The 20,537-nt window shown below is 38.5% G+C and overlaps 1 protein-coding gene across 1 annotated transcript in view; it reads right to left on the reverse strand.

Moving 5' to 3' along the window:
- Nucleotides 1-382: 382 nt before the first annotated feature.
- Nucleotides 383-20,537, reverse strand: part of PALMD (palmdelphin) — a 47,302-nt gene continuing 27,147 nt past the window's right edge. The window contains exons 3-9 of the mRNA XM_008630249.2: nt 20,013-20,093; nt 14,515-14,645; nt 9,190-9,304; nt 8,245-8,278; nt 8,037-8,147; nt 6,238-7,335; nt 383-2,065 (exon numbers count right to left, since the gene is read on the reverse strand). Of these exons, the coding sequence (XP_008628471.2) occupies nt 2,022-2,065; nt 6,238-7,335; nt 8,037-8,147; nt 8,245-8,278; nt 9,190-9,304; nt 14,515-14,645; nt 20,013-20,093 (1,614 nt within the window). The 3' untranslated portion in view covers nt 383-2,021. The remainder of the gene's footprint in view (nt 2,066-6,237; nt 7,336-8,036; nt 8,148-8,244; nt 8,279-9,189; nt 9,305-14,514; nt 14,646-20,012; nt 20,094-20,537) is intronic.

Raw genomic sequence — 20,537 nt, forward strand, 5'->3', positions numbered from 1 at the left:
GGTACAGGATGCAGGAAAGCTCTGGGGCTGTAGCACTCAGATGATGAACACTCCTGCTTTCCAGAAGCACAAAACTTTTCAGTCTTTCTTTTAAACTACTTTGACTAGTATTGTGATGGTAGTTGCTCCGTTTTCCATGTTATTCAAGTTTAATAGTACAGGTTGTTGGGGAGGGCAGAGGATGAATATCCATAGCCATCTGCTGCTGTTACAAAAACTGCTCCTGACTTCTTCATATCCCTCACCTACTCTCATTTTTTAGTGTATCCTTAAGAGTTGAGGGTGAAGCCTTCTGCTCTCACAACCAGCAAATAACAGCAGAAGCATAAGGAAAAAGCCCACCATAGAACAACAACAACAAGCAACAGGATAGACATAGAGGAAGTGTACTATAATAAAATTTATTTGTTCTTATCTACTATTCCACTCTCCAGGTAACAATTTCTGACAGATCTTAAAATTTGAGATTATTCCCCACATCAGACTGGGAGCCACCAAATGTTTAGAGGCTACAAGTCAGTCAATTACTACCATTGTGCCTCAGTATGAGGTAGTAACTTCAGTTTCCTGCTTTGAAAAGAAGACCAGTGACAAAATTATAGTAGGGGTTTGTTTTTTTTTTTTGCTGGTGCACAATTTGAGTCACCTATACCAGAATACCACAACCTGAGCTTTATCTGTTCAGTGTTACAAATGAGGCTAAGACCTAGTGAATTAAAGCTGTTGGACTGATTTGAGTATAAGGGTGTGGTGTGCTGTGCTATGAGGCACTTTTTCCGCCCAAGAACTATGTACTGGAAAATCTCACTTGGATGTGATTTTTCTAGGTGTGATTGTACCTTCTTTTAGGGCCCTTACCTCCTCCATCATGTGGAAAGAATTAACTTGTTCTTTGGTGAGAGCCTTGAAACTTGCTGGAGAACAGTGCCCAGCATTGGCTGCACCTGTAACACATCTTTGTTTGCATCTGCAGGACAAGCCCTTGGCAACTCAATATTTCTGGTGGGAGGCTTGCCTGATTTTAGCTCCCCAGCCAGCTGAAACCTAAACAGTATGGTTGTTGGGTTTCTTTCTGTTGTTGGGGTTTTTTTTGTGTGTTTGTTTGTTTTGGTTGGGTTTTGTTAGCTTGTTGGGGTTTTTTTTTGGTTTTTTTTTTTTTTTTTTTTTTTTTGTTTGGTGTTTTTTTTTTTTTTTGATGAACTGGTTGCCTGTCTTGCAACCAGTTTCTTGGAAAAGCAGGGCTTTCTCAGCAAGCTGGGAGGTGAAACCATGGTCAGGAGGTCAGGCTGTTTGTATTATTATGCACAGGATTTATCTGTGAGGTTGTGGGTGGGCAGCATGTTTGTGGGATGGTGAAGAGAGCAGGATGTGAGGATGGCTACACTGTCATATGTAACATAAAAGGGTGAATGGACTATGGAGCTCTAGAAGGTGGCTAAATATTTAAATATGCAGGCTTAATTATTTTTGGTTTGTTCTGCTATCACTTAAAAAGGAATGCTTTACATTTAACCCAAGGTAGTATAATTGGAAAGCACTTTTTATATTTACATTCTTCCTGCTCCTCTCTCACATTTTGCTTTTTATTAACCAATGCTTTTACAAAAAGAAGGCTGAAACAGCATTTTCAGTCAAAATTAGATTGGCACACTTTAATGTGAAACAGTGCCCCATGAAGTTCCATAGAGATGGGTGTTTACCTGCTCTGTGTATATAGCAACAGCATATTTCTGATTGTGAGAACAGGTATGCACATGTCTTCATACTTGTATATACACTGCATTTATGGCCTTAGGTAACTTCCCACTACTTTTAACAAAATCCAGGATGTGATTTGTGTATGTGTGGCAGTTGGTCAAATCTGGAAGTCTATTAAAGTCCATTGGATTATGCAGAGGGCAAAATAGCCCATGAAACAGGAGAAAAACAAGCATTATGATCCAGAAAAAGTATGTGGAAGAAAGTCTTCTTAGCTTTATCTGCTTTGAGTGGTAAATTTTACTTCCATGTCATTACAGCTGTTAAAGCACCTTTTTCCCCAGCTTTGCCATTCTCATCCTCAGAGCTGAAAAAATAAACAAACAAAGCCATTGCATTTTAAGTCTTTCTTTCTATTTCTGAAGCAAAATCTCCTTATTTAGAAAAATGAAGACTACACATACCTCCGGTGGTTAATCCAGCAGAATAAGCGTTGTTTTAGTGTTATAGAAAGAAATCAGTAAAAGGTGTTAGTTCTGGTAATTTTGCAATGAAGTGAGTATATTAAGAAATTGCTCTGTAATAGCTATTTAAAAATTAGCACAGCTATCTTCTGTTTTGTCTCTGTTACGTTCACTAGCATATTACACAGAGTTGGTTTTGCCCTTGACTGGATGCTGACAGATTAAAAGGATGTATGAATAATTAAACAAACTCTTTGTTTAAACTAAACTCCTCAGTGGGAGCTGTAACTGTTTGGAAACCTTTTAATTTTCTGTGATGCTCAGAGAAAACTTTCTTCTTGGTGCTGTGAGTCAGAGCGTTCAATCAGTCATGTTTCTGATTTCATCTGATGCAGTAACAGTACCTGTGTAAACATCAGTATGGCTTTTGTCTGTAACTGGGTATAATGAGGGTAAGTTTGAAAGGGACACTGCAAGGCAAATGATTTAATGTTAAGGTTATTTTTAGAACAGCAACACAATGCTGTTGTTTGATATGTAAAAGCCTCCCCCCAGCACATTGTTGATCTGAGAATGCAGTGGGAATAATCTCCATTACTCTGACCCGTTAGTTTGAAGAGTCACCCAAAATAGCATGTCTCATTCCTTCACCCTGCATACGGCTCTGCTGAGATGAGGGGTCAAAGCAGCTGTTTACTTGATTTACACATGTCAGCAAGTGTCCAACTTGAGTTATGTTTTGAATGCTGAAGTTGCTGCAAATCATAGAAGCATCTGAGTGTAACTTTATATCATAGAACCACTGATGTTAACCTTAGCTCTTACAAAGACACTGTGTACTTTTTACAGGCTGAGGAATTCTGAAGGACTCAAGTCCTCAGTGTGGTTTGAGAACAGTCAGTCTGATGCTTCACTTATACCTCATAGTCTGTTTTTTTTCTTGCTCTGTACATTACAGGAACAGATGGTGTGCATGAATCTTCATTAAAAAGGATTTTTGTATTTTACTTTCTTAAACACAAATGGAGCTGTCTCCATTGTGTTTTTTGAAGGTTGCAATGCTTCCAGTGGTAAGGAGAAAAAAAAGCTCATCTAGACTAGCTAGCTGCCAAAAGCCTTGGACCTTTGTGTCCCATGAGAACCTGTTCCACACTGTCAGTAGGTTTTGCTGCTTACTCAGCTTTAGTTTTGCATTTCCTTACTCATTTCACTATGTCTAGCCTTTGTTCCCTCACAAGGACTTTTCATTTCCCTAATGAGTATTGCATCTTCAAAACATTTGCACTTGAACTAATTTGCCTGAAATTTAAAGAAGAAAATAAGCTCTAATAATGCAAATACAGGTGTACCAATTAGTGTTGTCATCCTTTTCTCTGTATGTTTTTCTGAGGGCACATACTTTGGGATATTGGTGGGGACAGGAACTTGTGGGGAAAGGAAAATTGTTGCTATATGGAGAGAGGTATGTCCTACATCTTTGTAAGCTTGTGAGCATGAACAGCTCCTAATTTAATCTGATATTTCTCTATATAGATTGGCACATGGAACAATTCCTCTGCTTCTGTGTCCTTGGCCATCATTAGCTATTTCAGTTACTTGTTCTGAAGGTTCATTTCTTTCCTAAAGAACAATTGTTACGTGAGGGGCCATCATGCTGGTCTGTCCTGTGATTCTTTGCTTTCCATTGTCTTTCAGAGTCCTCAGTGCTTGTTTAATGTTTAAATGCTGCAAGTGCCTCCTAAAGCTTCAGTTTCAGAGAGGATTAGTTTTTCTGTTATACTGTTTGTTGTTTTAGTAATGAATGATGAGCTACCAAAAATAATTGGCTCCCCTCTTTTCTCTAGTGGTGTTTAGGGTGAACCTGCTAGGGTGAGCATCAATGACTGCTTTGAAAACAACATACTTCTCTAAGAAACAGCTCTGTATAATACATTGTTCTAGATGTAGAGAGGCTTTCCTGGTTTTGTTTCCCTTTTAGAAGTCTCAGTAGGATTATAGGTTTGCTTGGGAAAAATTGAGTCACTTCCTGGCTTTTTCCACTGATCAAAAATGTCCCAGGGAGTGACAATAAATAATTGGAGGGCTAAAGAAGAATATGGCTTAGTTCCAAATTCTACTAGCCATTACGATACTCACTTGGAGGCAGTGCTGACTGGGGGAATTTTTGAGGCACTTGCCAAACTGTTTGTAATTTAGTTGGGATCCATTTTTCCCAACTGGCCATTTTCTTACTGGTGGAATAGTTATAAGTAAATGGGTGAGACCAAATACTGATTTACAGGACGGATTCTCAAATATCTTTGCTATATTTGCACTTAGTCCCCTTTTCTGAAAGTAAGTATTTGTTTTCCTTTATCCTCAAATGAGAGATAACCAAGATTGTTTGGGAAGTGTCTGAGTGGAAGGGAAAAATGTAGATATTTCGGATGCTTCTCCTGGGAGACAAAAATAAACAGGGGTTGTTACGGATAGAGGTGCTCAGCTAACATCTCATGGCCTGTATATGGCCCATCTGAATGATACTGCCAGCTTGTAGTTACTACTTGGAAACCTCTTTCCCAGGATACCTTCAGGAGCACCCACTCAGCAGGCTGTAGGATAAATGACCTGTTTCAGTAGAAACCTGCTGGTGGGTGGGTGTGTATCCCTTCTCCATTACCCTATATATATATGATGGGGGAATTAAGGGACTATGCCCAAAATATAATGGGCTGGACCAGCTTCTGGAGTGGTTTATCTTGCCTGTACTACTTCTGCTTCCAGTTGCTGGCATAAGAGCTGCTAGCAGCAGCCCTTGGTACTGGAGGACACAGGGAAGCGCACAGATGGCAGGATGGTGCTTGAGGAAAGCAAAGGTCCTCAAGTAATAAAGTATAGTGGCCTTTTTGATCAGAAATGCTGGGCAGCACTGCTGGAATATTTCTGGCTGTTGTGTGCATGTCTCCATGATATTGATGCTCTTAAAAGCTGAGAGCACTGCTTGCTGAGCAGCTCTTCCCAATCAGTGCCTACTGATGCAAAAATACTTGAAAGTTCTTACATGATCCAATGATCATCCTCTCTCCTGGCTTTACACATAGTGTAAAGAATTCCTGGGCTGTCAATACAGCTTTAGACAGGGCCCAAACTTATATTTTTTCTGCAAATTGTCTGGAGGGAGAGAATGTGGGATCAGGACCCCTGATCTTCCTGTAATTCAGCCAGAGTGTTCTTTGCTTCGAGTAGAATGTGAGTACTGTCTGAAATCTGCTGCTCTGTAAGTATACTTAAATGCAGTTTAATTGTCTGCACGAAAGTGCAACATAATCATAAAGAAGAGTTTTCTATGTTTCTGGAAGATTTTGCTATTGCTTTCAAACTTTTATTATAAAACTTTATAGTAAGAAATAGATACTGTATGTATTACTAGAATATAAAAAGTATTCAAAAATAACTCCGTGTACTATTGGACTAACCATGTATAGTGATGAAAACTGTTTCATTATCTTTCAGAAGCTATGAAAAATATCTAACTCAGGTTAATGAAAAAATGTTAAAACTTGCATAAACACTATCAAGTCAATGTTGGCAATGTTGATTCCTTAAAAATACGAAGTAAAGCTAGTTATTAAGCAGTCTTTCTGATTTAAGGTGTAACTTGGATGATCTAGGAAGTAGTTGGAATGCAGACAGGTACAAAAACATGCCAGTGAGGGAGGAGGAAGTGTTAAGTAGCAATGCTGTTAGTTACCTGCAAGAAATGAAAACTAATTCTGCTAATTGTGGTAGCATTAATGGAACTTGAAAGAGAGCTACTTTTAATCTTTAAAGGTTACAGGAATGGCTGTTCTGTGATAGTTTATTTTCCAAATTTTGATACTGTAATTAGTGCATTGCTAAAGACAAAATAATTCAACAGATCCAAAATGTAGATTGGTAAAGAGCAAAGAAATTACTATTAATAGCATATTAGTCTGAAACAATCCAAACAATGCAAGAAGTGAAACAGTTGCCAGCAGATAAGAGCAATATCAGTTTGCTACATGTAGATTCACATGTAGCGAACAGCAGTGACACGATTTTCCTTTTCTGTTACCTGTTAGCGAGGGATCTTCTGTACCATCTCCAGACATCTGGCTGTGAAGATGAGCATGGTGTGTCGGTGAGCTTAAGTGTTCCTCTTGTTCTTGCAGGGAAATGGAATTTTTGTGGGCTACCTTGTTCAGGCTTGCACCCAGACTGCTCACAGGGTTCGTCTGTGGGACTTCTGTGGTTTTTCTGTTGGGTGGCTGATAAACTTGACTGTAATGGCCTATGGGATGATATGCTGGTTTCTCAGATTTGCTGTCATCTTCATCATCGTCATCAATGATAACTAGTTCTGCACGGATAACTCCATCATATTGGGACAATTTCTGGTTTGCTTCTGCATCGTCATCATCAATGCGCTGATAACCCATGAAAACCATTGTCACTGGTTCAGACTCATCCACGTAACAAGGTACAGCCTGGACAATGTTGTATCGAACATCTTCCTCATCTTGAGGTGCAGGGGATGTTTCATTAGGATGACAGGGATTTAAAAACCTTGTCTCATTGTGTCTTTCTCTTGTATTCTGGTAAGGTTTTAATTCCTCATGTGCAGCATTTCTTTCTTCATTATGAATCATCCTGTTTTCATGATTAGTGTGCACTTTCTTCTCTGAATGGGAAATTACTGGAGAGGGAGACTTTGGTTGTATTACCTTTGGAAGATCAATCCCATTCTCTTTATTTTGCTCCATAAAGGGCTCTGTTTTGGGGGAGATCTCTGTCTGATGATTGCTAAATCCATTCATCTCTCTTTTGTCAGTGCCTTCCGGTTTTGGTCCAGGGACTAATTTGTCTTTCTGAGGAGTAACTGGCCTGCAGAATTTGTTTGCAAATACAGGTTCATGGTACTCTGTGGGAGACTGAGAATTTTTTTCAGTTGCCTGCCATAGCAGTTCTTCCACTTCAACAGGAGCAAGTTCATCCATCCCATTTTGTGTTGTGCTCCCATTTGAGGATACTGCATAGACTGACTTCCTGCCATCATCATAGACTTTAATTCCTGTCTCTTTAAACTCCTTTGAGGGAAGAGGTATTGTTGATAACACTGTGTTTTCTCCTGTCTTCATGTCTTTTTCAACCTTAATTTCCATGGCAAACAATGCTGTTGAAAGAAACAAGTGCTTAAACTGGTAATGCAGTAGCTGCAAGAAATACAGGAGTTCTGACAGTGATAGAGAACATCTGTCAGAATGCATTATTTAATATGTGAAACTATCACATACACAACCACTATATTAGATTCTCATTTTGAATGTCCCCTTTTATCCCGTGGAAACGAAATTTCATTTAGATCTAATTCTGTGAGGAAAAAATCAGCTGTTGATGAGACAGTTTTCAGTATAGGATAGACCAAGAAATCCAGACTTAACCTTGGCTCCTGGCATTATGCTGGACAGTAGGAGCTGAAAGAGCTCAATGTGCTGCGATGCCAGAGTCTTGGCACTCTGAAGGGTTAGGAGGCTTTGTAGTAGTTGGAAAATAACCAGAGTACTGTTAGCTGCCCAACAGCTGTAAGTGCAGATAGAAAATGTGAAATGAGTTATATGAAGGGAGTCTGTACTTAGTTATGACAGGCAGAGGAATGAAGCACTGGAAAGAAGTGTCAATGGTGTTATTCTCAGTGGCACATATCTTACACCACTCCCTCACCTCTCAGTTTTGATGACCTGACTGGTAACACAGCTTAAATGAGAATGTCTCTCATATCTGTAATGTCTATTCTTTGCTTAAAGTGTATTAGATTCAATATATAGGAAGCTTTTGTACATATTGACACCTTCTGGAGTTACGAATAAGCAGTACCTTTTCTCTTTTCTTCATCATCGGTATCAGCATGTGCTGTACTTCTCAGTGCAGAAGGTCTGAAATACTTGGGAAGGTCAGGTATGCTGGCATATATGTAGTCTGCTGCCTCTGAGTAGAGAAGATCCACAGATCCACAAAGCATTAGTATGTTTTAACTTACTTCTACAAGGACCTTTTAAAAAAATATTCTTTTGACTAAACGTACCTTTTTCAAATCCTGCTTTTTCAGTCTTCACAGACTAGGTGGGAAAGAGAACCATTAACAATAAAAGTGATAGTTACTTTTAAGATGTTAACTAGACAGTGCTTTGGTTTCCCTGATAGTTTTAACCTTTTGTGTCTGCAGCTTCATACAGAGAAGGGGCTAAAAGTGAAACATGCTCAGTTGGAGCGTGGTGAGTGAGAAAGTGAAATTTCTGTGAGTTTTTTTGCTGATGTGATTCCAAGTCAAACAGGGAAGGACAAAAATATTATCAAATGTTTAAATAGTGACCTAGCCTCCCACTGTGGCCCAACCTGGTTGGCTTCAAAGATTTTTTTTTTTTTTTTTTTTTTTTTTTAAAGGTTCTACTTTGGCTTTCCAGTTTTACTTATCTCCCTGTGTATCTTTAGAGAATGTGTGTGTGTGTGTGTATGTAAGAACAACTGGAGAGATGAAGTTTAGTTTCATCGCTGTATTTTTTGAGATGATTTAAGATGATTTGAAAATATTAAAATGACCTTTTGACAAAGACTAATGACTGATAACATTATGTGTTTCATCATAACCTCTGTCGGGGGAGAACATGATGCAGCTTAGCTGGGCACATCACCTGAAGTACTATGAGTAGACCAGGTCTGTACCTGGTCTGTACCTGTTATGTCTGTCTCTGGCTGAGATGCAAAGTTGCCGGGTGTCAGTGGCAATGCTGTTTTGTGGAGATGTGCTATAGATTGAGTAAAGGTAGGAATCACTCCCCCACCCCCATAAATAAGCAAATAGAGAGGTATGGGCACTTAAACAATGTAACATCTTGACCCCTGGTGTTTGAACTGCTGTCACTTAAGATAAAAGCTTGTGACCACTCATGGGATCCAGCTAGTTCCCCTTTCCCTGGTTATGATGATGATTGAGTAATAAATTCTATTTCTGGAATAATATAGCACTAACCTTTATTATGTCTTCTGTTGTTTTCTCAACAGACTTCAGTTTCTTTAAAATGGCTTCTTCCTTAGCTGAGACTTCCATTTCTTTTCTTTCCAGAGCCTCAATTTCCTTCTCCAGTCTGCAATCACAGTTGCATTTGATTTAATATTAGGCAGAGGACAACATTGTAGAGTTGATGCATTGGGAATATGGACATTAGTAGGGCTGGTTCTACTTACCTGGTCAAACTTTGCTCTTATATGAGGTCAGCTTATAATTTCACACACATTGGGAAATACGTGTAAAATAGTATTTTCACTTAAAAAGAAAAAAACCAAAACCAAACAACAAACAAAGCCTTCCACATGTAAACATGAATTATTTTGCCAGTTAGGTTTTGGCTGATAGGTTAATTATTTTCTTTTAAAAACCTTTATTGTTATGTGCAAGGAATATTGAGACTCAGGAGTTAAAATTTCTTTTGGGCTTTTGACACTTGCTGTAGGTATATATGTTACAGCTCCCTTCCCTACCCTTATGTGTTAAGTCTATGTTGTATTTTTTGCATGTTAAAGCTGAGTACAATGATTAAAGTATCTTTTTTTCCTGATGAGAGTTTTTATTTTCTTAGTGTATGACAAACACTTCTAGACAGAAAGGTCCAGGATAAAAAATTTAATCTCTTTATGAGACAGGGAGAAAGCTATGCTGGTTGTTCTGGGTTAAAGCACACCTGTAAAGTATCTCAGTCAAGTTCTTTGTTGAGTTAAGGCAGTGACTTAAACAGGTGTCCTGTATCCTATTTTTTTATTCTTTCTAGTCAAGACTGCTCCTTTCTGCATAAGTGTGTATTTGTTGGGTTTTAGATAGAATTTGCCTTATTAGCTGAGTAGTTGGGAGGTCACTTTTCCATGAAGATCTAGGATCTAACTCCAGATTTAACTCTGAAGTCAGATTTGAACTGAATGTCTTATGCTGTAGGTTAATGCTGTATAACTTCAGTCTCCTGCTTCTTTTTAAAAGAACTTTTTTTAACTTGAGGAAAAAAAAGCGAATTTTGAAAGCATCCATATTTGAGTGAAATATGCCTTCCTTTTTTGAAGGAGCTTTTGAATCCATGCTGGAAATCAGTGACTGTAGACCTAAGGCAGCTGCAACTGATACCATGTTTTGCTGAGCGAAGTCAGAATAGTCACAACTAGATGATCTGAGACAAAGTTACAGATGTGGTTGTAGAAGTGTTGGCCTATAACACTGAGGGGAAAAAAGTGTTGTATTTTTGTATTTTGACTTCTTTACTATGTGCTAGGATGCACAATATTACACCAAAATCACCATGAGTGATTAAAGTCTGTCATCCCTTTAAAGTAATCAGACTAGAAAAGCTGAATGCAGGTTGACACATAAGCATTATTGATTTCCTTGTGTGGCTGAGGAATATGAATTAACATTATGGCTCTTGCTCTATTTAAACTCAGATATGTAGAGCTACACTAATGGGGCACTATGTGGACTTTTATCTGTTGGTGACAACGTCCTTTTTTTGATATACAAAGGTATCACAGGTCTCAGAACTGAGATGTGAAAAAAAAATACCTTCCGGATGAAAGTAAAAGCTAAAAAAATATTTTAAAGCTGCTAAATCTTTGGACCTGAGCTCTCCAAGACAGCTTTAGAGCCCTGATCAAAGGTACTGATTATAGTGCTAAAATACAAAAATTTTTATGAGGGGATGAATATTTTTGGACAGCTATAAAAGAAAGTAATAACCATGTGCCATGTTTTGGCACTTCTTGTGGAACAGTCTTTGTTTAATCTCTTGAGATGTTGCGTTTTTTAGATGAGACTTGATTGCAATATTATCATAATTTGAAAATCATTTAAAAACTCACAAAAGCATAATGAGCTGAAAAATCATTAACTTATACTGTGGGTTTATTTCAGTCTTGGCTCTAAACACTCCTAGACATGCAGGTGAAAGAAGAGGAGGAAAGATCTTGGAGATACTTGAAAAAAGGGAAGTGGAAAAAAAGAGAAAACACAACCCAAATAAATCAAAGATTATAAACACCATATATTTACCTGGGTGATCAAGAAATAAAGTTTATAGATGCTCTTGCACTCATATGAACACCCACTTTATATGGTAATTAAGAGACCTGATTCAATGCTCAGTGGGTTTAGAGAAAAATTCTCATACCCATATGATGGGAATTGCATCTAGACTCTAAGTATCTCTTTTGCAGTTTTACTTTCAAAAACAGATTTTTATGGTTAACTTTCAGAGTGTGTTGTGAGTGTGCACACTGGAATTTGTGGAAAGAAAACTTCTAAGAGATGCAATTTGTATAGTTCAAAGAAATTGAAGCCCTTATAATATCATGCAGTTGAAAAGTTAGGCCAGGATTTTCTGGGGTGTTTAAATGTTTAGAAACTTCTAAATCAATGACATTTTAATGAAATTATATCACAGTTTGTCTTGAAAGGATCTAGCAACTATTCTAGCAGTTACAAGAAGCTACCTTTTGTACAGTGCTGCATTTTTTTGGAGAGAAATGGAATTATGACATAGCTACTGTATTAAATCAATCCATTGAATATTTGTCCTTCTCTTTTTGAGTAGCACTTCTTATATGAGAGGTGAAAATAAGTAGTATGGAGGTGTGGATGAGAGAAGAAACCTTAGAAGTCAAGACACTAAATGGAAGATTTCTCTGCCAAAGTAGCAGCTGAAGTAAGAAAATTTATGGACTTTGCCTGGGTGCTGCTGGCCACCAGCTGATCTGCTGGAGTTGGCATCACTGCCACCCCAGAAAAAAAAAGAAAAAAAAGCTTAAAAATGAAAAGCAGATAGGAAGATACCACCCTGAAGAATTCCAGACTGAGGGTAAAAGGCGGTTAACAAGTCCTCACAAGTTTTGAGGTGAGTCAAATGCTTTAGCAGCTCTGGGGTATAGCCTGAGTCTGCCTTCATGCATCACATTACAAGCAATTGAATAGACCTTAGTTGTTTTGCATTTTTAAATATGTTGTTTAGCAACTAATTCCATCAAGAATGAGTGTTATTAGCTGAAGATTAAGTGAGAAAACAGGACTCCTAATCCTTCATTCAGATTGTACCCTGACCAAGGATGTGCTTACTTGGCTCACTGAAGCTTCTGACACGTAAAGGGGGTAAATAGGACAGATAATGTAAATGCAATTTTTTGTCTGTAACCAAAGCATTCAGCCATTTGTCTGCAAGGTGGTTCAGGTTGCTTGCTAAACACTGCTATGTTTCATCATTGATACAAAGAATGGAACTCTCCCTTTTGTAAAAAAAATGTTCAAATCTGAACTGATTAGCAGACATACACCAGCTCAATTTGACACCCAAATAGAGAATGTTTCAAAACAGAGGTCCCATTTAGGATGGTGATGGCAAGGCCCCTGCCACTACTGTAAATAATCTGCCTACAATTGCAAATCCTCTCAGCAGAAAGAAACAAAAACTGGTCTAAGGGTAATCCAAAAGTGTTCAAAGTGATTCATATTTTTTTTAACTGAAGATAAAACACACACAGAGTAATCAACAGAGTAAACTGATTATGTCCGAATCAAGTGAGTTTTAATAGTCAGATGCTTAGAAGAAAGAATTCTGCTGAGCCTCTCTATTTATGTTATTTCTACTGTGTGACATGTCTACATGACCGGTTTAGCAATGTTTGATTTACAGGACAGGTCAAAGGTCAGACAAGCTTTGATTGGCTTTGGTGATATCTGTGGCATACCAAAAGCACTGTGCAAGTACTGGATGGTGCATATTTTATATTTATTAGTGGACTTTATTCCTAGGTTTCTGTATCACCACTGGCTGGTTTGAAACTGGGCTGGATATGTATAAATGAGATGTAATGCTATTTGAAAGGCAACATGGATGTTTTTCTAGAGTCCCTTGCTAAACAGCTGTTGGAGAATGGTAGGAAATACAATTTATAGCAAAAGACATGTGAATAAAGCTGCCTAAATTCTTAGCTCAGGCTTTTCTCACAATCAACAGGACTTTGAATCTAATCTCTCCTCTCACTACTTAGAGAAGAGCTGAACTTCCAGTGGTCTGATGGGGAAATACTTGCTCAGCACCACTTCCTTGTTGGTCCTTAGCCCATTCTAGCCCTAGATGCTGTTCTTTTCTGGCAATCACATTGTTGTATGGAGCCCTCTTGCATGCCTTCCAAGTGACAGCTCTTTCTGGGCTCTTTTCAGAGCATGCTGTCTACCTCTTACCACTGCAACTGTGAATCCTACAGAGGTGTGTTCTGCAGAGAAAAGTGCTTTTGAGCAAGAAGTCAGCATAATTATAGGAAAAACTACCACTAGGCTGCTACCTGTCAGCCAAGAGAATTATTTTCTGTGTCAGAGATGGAGCAAGGAGGGAAGAGGATGGGAGATCACCAGAGAAGGTAATCTTGGTGTCAAAAAAAAAAGAGTGTGTGTAGGATGACAGTGAAAGAAAAGTAGAGAGGAAAATGCTATTGAATTGAAATAGAGGAAGATGACTTGAAAAAGGATGATGAAACTTTCCAGAATCTAGAGGAACAGGAACATTTCATCCTTTCTGTGGGTGCTAAGGGGTAGTACCAGTCAATATACCTGGACCCAGGGAAGGAGCTGATTGTGTATACACAGCTCTTCACTTTGGGAGGTGCTAACTGAAGCTAAAAAGCACCTGGAATCATATTCATAGTAAATAAGAGTCATTCATGAGACTGTCTCTGCAGTTTAATGTTAGCCCTGTGTGATAGGGATGCACTAGGCAATGAGATTTGTAGAAACAACTCTAATGAAAGGTAAAAAAAAGGCCTTTACTATAGCAGGTTTTTGGGACTAAATTGAGTACAAAACACATAGAAAAGTGAAGATAAGTATTACTAATGGGGCTAGGGAGCCTGTACTGCTCTGAAGTGCTGTTATGGTGAAAGTCAGGTATTAAAGGCTGTGCCAGGACCTAGAGAAACTGAAGAACTTTCAAAATTTATTGTTATTTTGAAGTTCTGATTCAACAATTGCTATCTCAGAACAAGCCCCATATGTTGTGGCTTATACCTACTGAATAAGGCATGGGAAGGATATCTGGAATTAGAGAAACAAGTCCTCTGCAATATAGTTATTCTGCAATTTGTTACAATTTGAAGTATGAAAATTGTGTTTTGTATTCTCTAGTTCTAACTGAGTAGAAAACATGACAAAGATTGCTTTACTCTGTGTGTGTTTAGCACTCGTTGACATTTTCATCTTTTCCAAAATAAGATAGGACTTTTAAGATGGAACCATTTTAATCCAGACACAAGGGCAGGGGTACTTCCCTACCTGAAAATGTCTTGTTCCAGCTCATGAGTCCGTTGTTGGTCCTCCTGATTCTGCTTTTGCATTTCTTCTTCTTCTTTTGGAGTCATAGAACTAAAGCCATCCAAGAGCCATTTTTCTCTCAAGGCCTTTTTCTGATGGGGAAAAAATAGACAAGTAAGTGAATGCTGAATGTTAGGGTATTCAACCATTTACTGTACCTGTCTTGATGCCACAGATGTGATCCACAGCATTGTGATCTATCCAGCATAAGGCAATCTGACTGCAGTGAGTGCCACTGGAAGAGAAATACTAAACAACTTTTGTGTTTCGAGATTGGCTTAAAAACCAAAATCTTTAGGAACAATGTCCCATTTTATTAGTTCATCCAACAAAAATGTAGAGTATGTCAGCTGCTATCCACAATAAATTAATATTGGTAAGTGGATCCAGTGGGGTGTGTGTCTTCAATAAAGCAAACCAGCTGTACAACCCTACATATAACAGACTCATGTGAAAGGCTCCAGTCAGAAGCACAGTTGTTTTATTTCAATAGCCCTGATTTCTGGGGTCCTGGCATTGCATAACTTCTGAAGGGAGATTTAAAAGATGAAAAGTTTCTGTAAATAAGACTGTATAGGAGTAAGAGATCTCTAGGGAGTTAGTGATGCAATTCTACCCCTGGAACTTACAAGGGTCTTGTGTAATTATGATCGTGAACTCACATTTCAACTGGTGAAGACGTGTGGGGTAAGAGGGGCAGTGGAAAAATGGAGCATGGGCAGCTGGTGACTGGTTAGTGTTTCAGCAGACCTGCCATGTATTTAGAGCTGCTGTTGTAGGGGCAATCCAGAGCTTAGGTATTTAGGTCCTGACCTGATTAGTGCCTGTGAAGTTCTTTCTGTGCAGTGGTGGCTTACAAATGGCTGTATTGCATGTGCACAGTTAAGGGTATCTCTCTCAGCTGTATTTTCAAATTCTGAAATACAGTTGTATGGACTGATTGTTTCCTATAGCTGCTTTACACTATGAAAGGTGGTACCTGAAAGTCTTCAGAGCTCTCAAAAATACTCCTGGTGTGAAAAAAAAAAAAATATTCTTGGAGATAACTTCATATTTGCAGGCTAAAAGTTGTAAATCATGCCAACTTTCTTGCACCCTTTTTACTCCTTTCAGTCTAACTCAGGGATATAAATCCAGTTGTTGCCTTGGGGAAGGAGTTGGGACTCCGTAGAAATACTCTTTCAACAGGCAAAAAAAGAGCACACATATAAAGTCTTTAATTAAACATGAATGTTCCAGTTATAATTTAGATTCCTTGAGCTGTCTAATTTCCATGTTACGTTTTTGCTTTTTTTGCCCCATATGGTTTTGTTAATTGCAGGATGTGGATGCAGATTAAATTGAATTTTTACTACTGCTGCTTGAGGCAGAGTGTGGCCAGCACTGGTGAGAAGGCTACATGGACCTCAGTGCTGCTTGCAGGGGCTTTTGGAATCCCTGCCTGCATCCTGTGTTGGGTCACTTAAACTGTTGCTTCCTACACTTTTCTATTTATTGTGTACTTTCCATGAGGTTGTTACTGAGGCCCAACTGGCAGAGGAATATATATGTAGGACCTGATTGCAGTTAGAAGCTACTTTCCACTTGACATATAATGTCATAGAAAGTATGTCTAAAACAGGCTTGTTGAGAAGTCTGTGCACTCCATGGTGCTTTTTATTATTTTACTTGTGGGATGTAAGAGCAATGTTTACAGTTGCCTTAGCCTGCAGGACAGCATTTGGTCTCTCTCAACACTGGACTCTAGGAAATCTTGGTAAACAGGTTGCTCCAAACTGATGTCCTGAGCCTTGACTCAAGCTGTAGAATCACTTGGCAGCACTTCCTGAGAGTTGTGTCTTAGGCTCTAATGAAATAAATGCATATTTTAATAGGATAGTGATACATGATCTGGTAGATGCAGGTAGTCTGGTGTTGGCACAACTCTTATTGACCACAACATACTGTGTTCTCAAGCTGGAGGGCACATAGTTATTAATTCCCTTTCTATCAAGCTGTTTAGATTTTAATGATAAGTCTGGCTTCTAGAAAAGTGAGGTTGTCATCCTGGTTGGAACTGTATTAGTCTAGGACTGATGTCTCCAGAAATAAATGTATAATTCCTTGTGAGATTTACAGCAGGGCTGGCACTGTAGACCTCAGAAACCGATACCATCAATTGAAATCAGCAAATGCTTCTGTATGTGTAGGTTAGGCCCAAGAAAACAAACATGCTAAATACAAGTGTAACACAATAGTGTTATTTTTGCATGTTTCTAGAGCAGTTTGCTGCTACTCCCAACTAAATGCCATGTAATCTTTTTCATTTAATTAGCCATTTTTGAAAGAATGACACATTGTGTAGTTTGGAAATAGCCTTTGAATAAAACACTGTTTCAAGTCTGTTCCGACACAAGCAGCGACACAAGCCAGTGCAGGAGCAGCTGCTTTGGGCCTGACAGGTTTTTTTTCCTGCTCTCTAGCATTTCCTTCCATGACAAAGTGTCTCTAGCTCAGAACTAGGCTGTGCATGTGTTATAGCACTGCATGAAAGCACTTTCGTTTTGCGTTAGGCTCCATGTGTTAAGGGAAAGGGATACATATACACTGTGATGAGATAAAACCCTGGAAGGGGCCAAAGGCTGGAAAGTAATCACTTTGTTTTGTGGTTCAGGGACATATCAAAAGTACTGTGACAATATTCTGCAAATTCTGTGAATAATTTACAGTGTGTGCTCCAGGTATAACTCCACTGCAATCCTTTACAAGGCTGGCTTAGCACTGGAAGATTCATCTTTCACTGGAAAGCAAAGGTGTTTTGAGTTTGTGGGTCTTGCTCTCCTGGGGTATGGCAGTTTACCTTACAACATTTTGGGGAAGGCATAAGTAGCTTTCATGTTTTTTCACAAAAAAATGTGGTTCAACACTGTTAACTACCAGAGGAAGAAGGAGGTGTGTGACCAGCACCTACAAGGTAGCACTAGTGGAGTTCAGGCATGTCAGAAGCCTGATACTTAATAAGCTAAACTGTAAAAGCTCTTAGAAAGTACATGAAAATCAGTGCTGACTGCACTTTTAAAACAATTTTGTCTGGTCCTTTCCCTTGTGCCTCAGTGAGAAGGATTCCAGATAGGAGGAAGGATTAGTTGTTGGTGCATCTAGAAATGCTTGATGAAATTTCCCCTGTACCCACACTAGCAGCCCCCAATACCCCTCACAGTTGTGTGAAGCCCTGTCCACATAGGTGTATTTGCTTGCATGCATCACTTCATGTGATAGAAGTGCTCATGCAGGGAATAAATGTTCCTTCTCCAGTTCTACCAGATAACTAAGATCTGTTATGATGCCTCATCTCTGTCTTTCTGGAAGTTTGCTTGGGGACAGCAAACAAAGTCATTGGGAAGCCAGAGCAGGGATTCCTATTTACAAAATGGAAGTTTAAAATAGAAAAGCCTACAACAAACAAAAAACATACCAAAAAAAAAAAGCTCCAGTCAAAAAAAACCCCACAAACCAAAGCAACAACCTTTTAATAAACCTTTTGCTAAGGGTTATAAATAGGAAGGACAAAATGAGGAACAGGATAGTGTTATCCATCTAACAAGAACATCTCTATGGCAGTGAGATTTACTAACCTGCAATAGTTTCCTAGGGGACAGGTGTGAGTTACACTAATAGATCACAGAGCTCTGGACTTCACCATGCACAACTGGTATGTGTATAAATGAGTGAAATCAACCTGAATTGCTGGGGAAATAATCCCTCAATAAAATTTACTGCAGTGTTTAAATGTTTTAGAAGTCTAAATCTGTCTTAAAGCAATTTATGCACTGGATCCTTTTGTTGTTTGACCCCATTGAAATACCTGAATTAGTCTGAAGCATGAATGTTCATTAAGGGACAAAGCTTCTAGGGCATCAAGCAAAAGATGTTCATGTACTAATGTTGTATTTGATATTAGGTGCTTGTCTTATTCCTGAGTTGGGAAAAGTAGTCTACATTTTGTGTGCTCCAAATAATGTATGTATTTATACAGCATACATGTGTATGTAAGTATATATTTATAGTATTTAAATGTACACTTGAACCTTCTTTTCCAAGTGAATAACTTCCTCAACAGATCCTTGATTTGCCTCATAAATGCAATAGGACTGATTTAATTTAAAATCTTTTCTGTGTGATATCTGTATGATTTCTCATAGAACAGGCAAAGAAATCACATCCTCTGTTCTCTTCCAAAGGAAAACCATTTCAGTAGTATTTTTCCAGGACTGTTTTAGCCTCTAAAAACTCCATAAAATTTCTTCAGAGTAAGTGCAAGGTTGGTTTTTGATTTCTTAACTTTTAAAACTCCATTGTACCTATTAATTTTAGCTACAAACATGTACTAGGTCTGTAAGGAAACTGCCCTAGGGCTCTGTCTGCACCCAGCACTAGTGAGGATTAGCTGGTTGTCTAGAACAGATCAGTTTATCCCTTTATAGAGAAGGGCAAAAGAGTCATCTGGATTTATAGACATGGAAACTTGAAATACAGCTTTCAGTACTCAATGTAGCCATGTACTATGATGGAGGAATAGAGTCACATGTTTGCTTCTCAAAGGTTACAGGACTTGGAAAAGATATTCCCCTCCCTTTTAGACAAGATGTTACACAAATGGTCAAGCCTGTCCTTGGAGTATCTACCTTCCAATAAAACCTGGGCCTGGCTGTATGTTGGCTTGCCTGGCCCAGTGAACTAGTTTATCATGGCTTCTCAGTTTTTTGGCTTGACACAAAAGAAAAGGGTGGATGAAGCTCAGGATCTGGTGTCTGTTTTGAAAAGGAGTCTGTTTTTAAATATGCTTCTCTCACATTTGCTCAAGGAGACGCGCCATGCTCCTGGTGTTAGATTCAATATCTCTTCCTTGAAACTGTTTATCTGCTCACATAATGAAAAGAGTATGGAAAATACCAAGTCTTGCATATTTCTGGAAGCATAGATTTTTGTCTTATCTCCCTAAATGACGTGTACTGCCAAAATTATTTTAATTATTTTACTAAAGAATAATTAAACAAGCTGAAAAAAGCCTACAGCCAAATAAATAGGGTATTTTTTTAATAGGGGAAAAAGTGCACTTAGACCTTATGATTGTGCTGCACCCTGAACCAAGTGAGGCTGCTGTTGTGGGATTAGGGAGTAAACACACCCAGTCTGAAATGTGAGGCTTAATTTTCATCTGTGAGTTTTTCCTGGTTATGATCTCATTTTATGCCATGAAAGTGATCAAGTAACATTAGCTCCACAGTGTAATTTTTTTCAAAGAGTGATGCTTATTAAAGTCAAATGGAGTCCTGGCAAGACTCCAGAAAGCTGTGAAAATTTGACAGTAAAAGCACAACTTAAATGTATGAAGATTTGCATTCCAAAATCCCCAACCTTTATTCATGCTGTGTGACTCAAGGCTATCTTTAGTTACATAAATCTAACACTTTACTTACCTTTAAATGTTGGTGTTTCATTTTTTCCTCTTCTACTTTTAGGCGTTTCTGTGTAATTTCTTCTTGCAGTTTTCTTTTGTCCTACAAATTAAGAACAGTGCAACTTTGTTTAGAGAAATTACTTGTTAATAAAATTATTATGTGTTGTTCAGTAGGGTGAAATCAATCCATGCAAATAAAGCCTTATTTTAAAGCTCAGGTGGTGCTTAGTCAGGGCATAATTCTTTGCAGCAACAACTTGATCCTACACAGCTATGGTTTCCACTGCTCTTTCTCCAAAGTACATTTAAATGTGTTAATGACCACAAAGGAGGGATGATGCAAAATAAAAATGATTGGGAAGGGTAGGGGATGAAAACAGAAAGAAAGTACATTTGAGTACATTGAGAATTGTACATGCAGGGTGAGACTAAAAATGGGTCCTGACCAAAATTCCTAAGGCAGCCCACACATCGTTTAGGAGAGGAAAGAGTCTGCACTGAGCAACTGTGATACATCACTAAATGAAATGGGCTGTTGGTGAAT

The sequence above is a fragment of the Corvus brachyrhynchos genome, unplaced genomic scaffold (assembly GCF_000691975.1).
Source record: "Corvus brachyrhynchos isolate BGI_N302 unplaced genomic scaffold, ASM69197v1 scaffold101, whole genome shotgun sequence".
NCBI classification, from domain to species: domain Eukaryota; kingdom Metazoa; phylum Chordata; class Aves; order Passeriformes; family Corvidae; genus Corvus; species Corvus brachyrhynchos.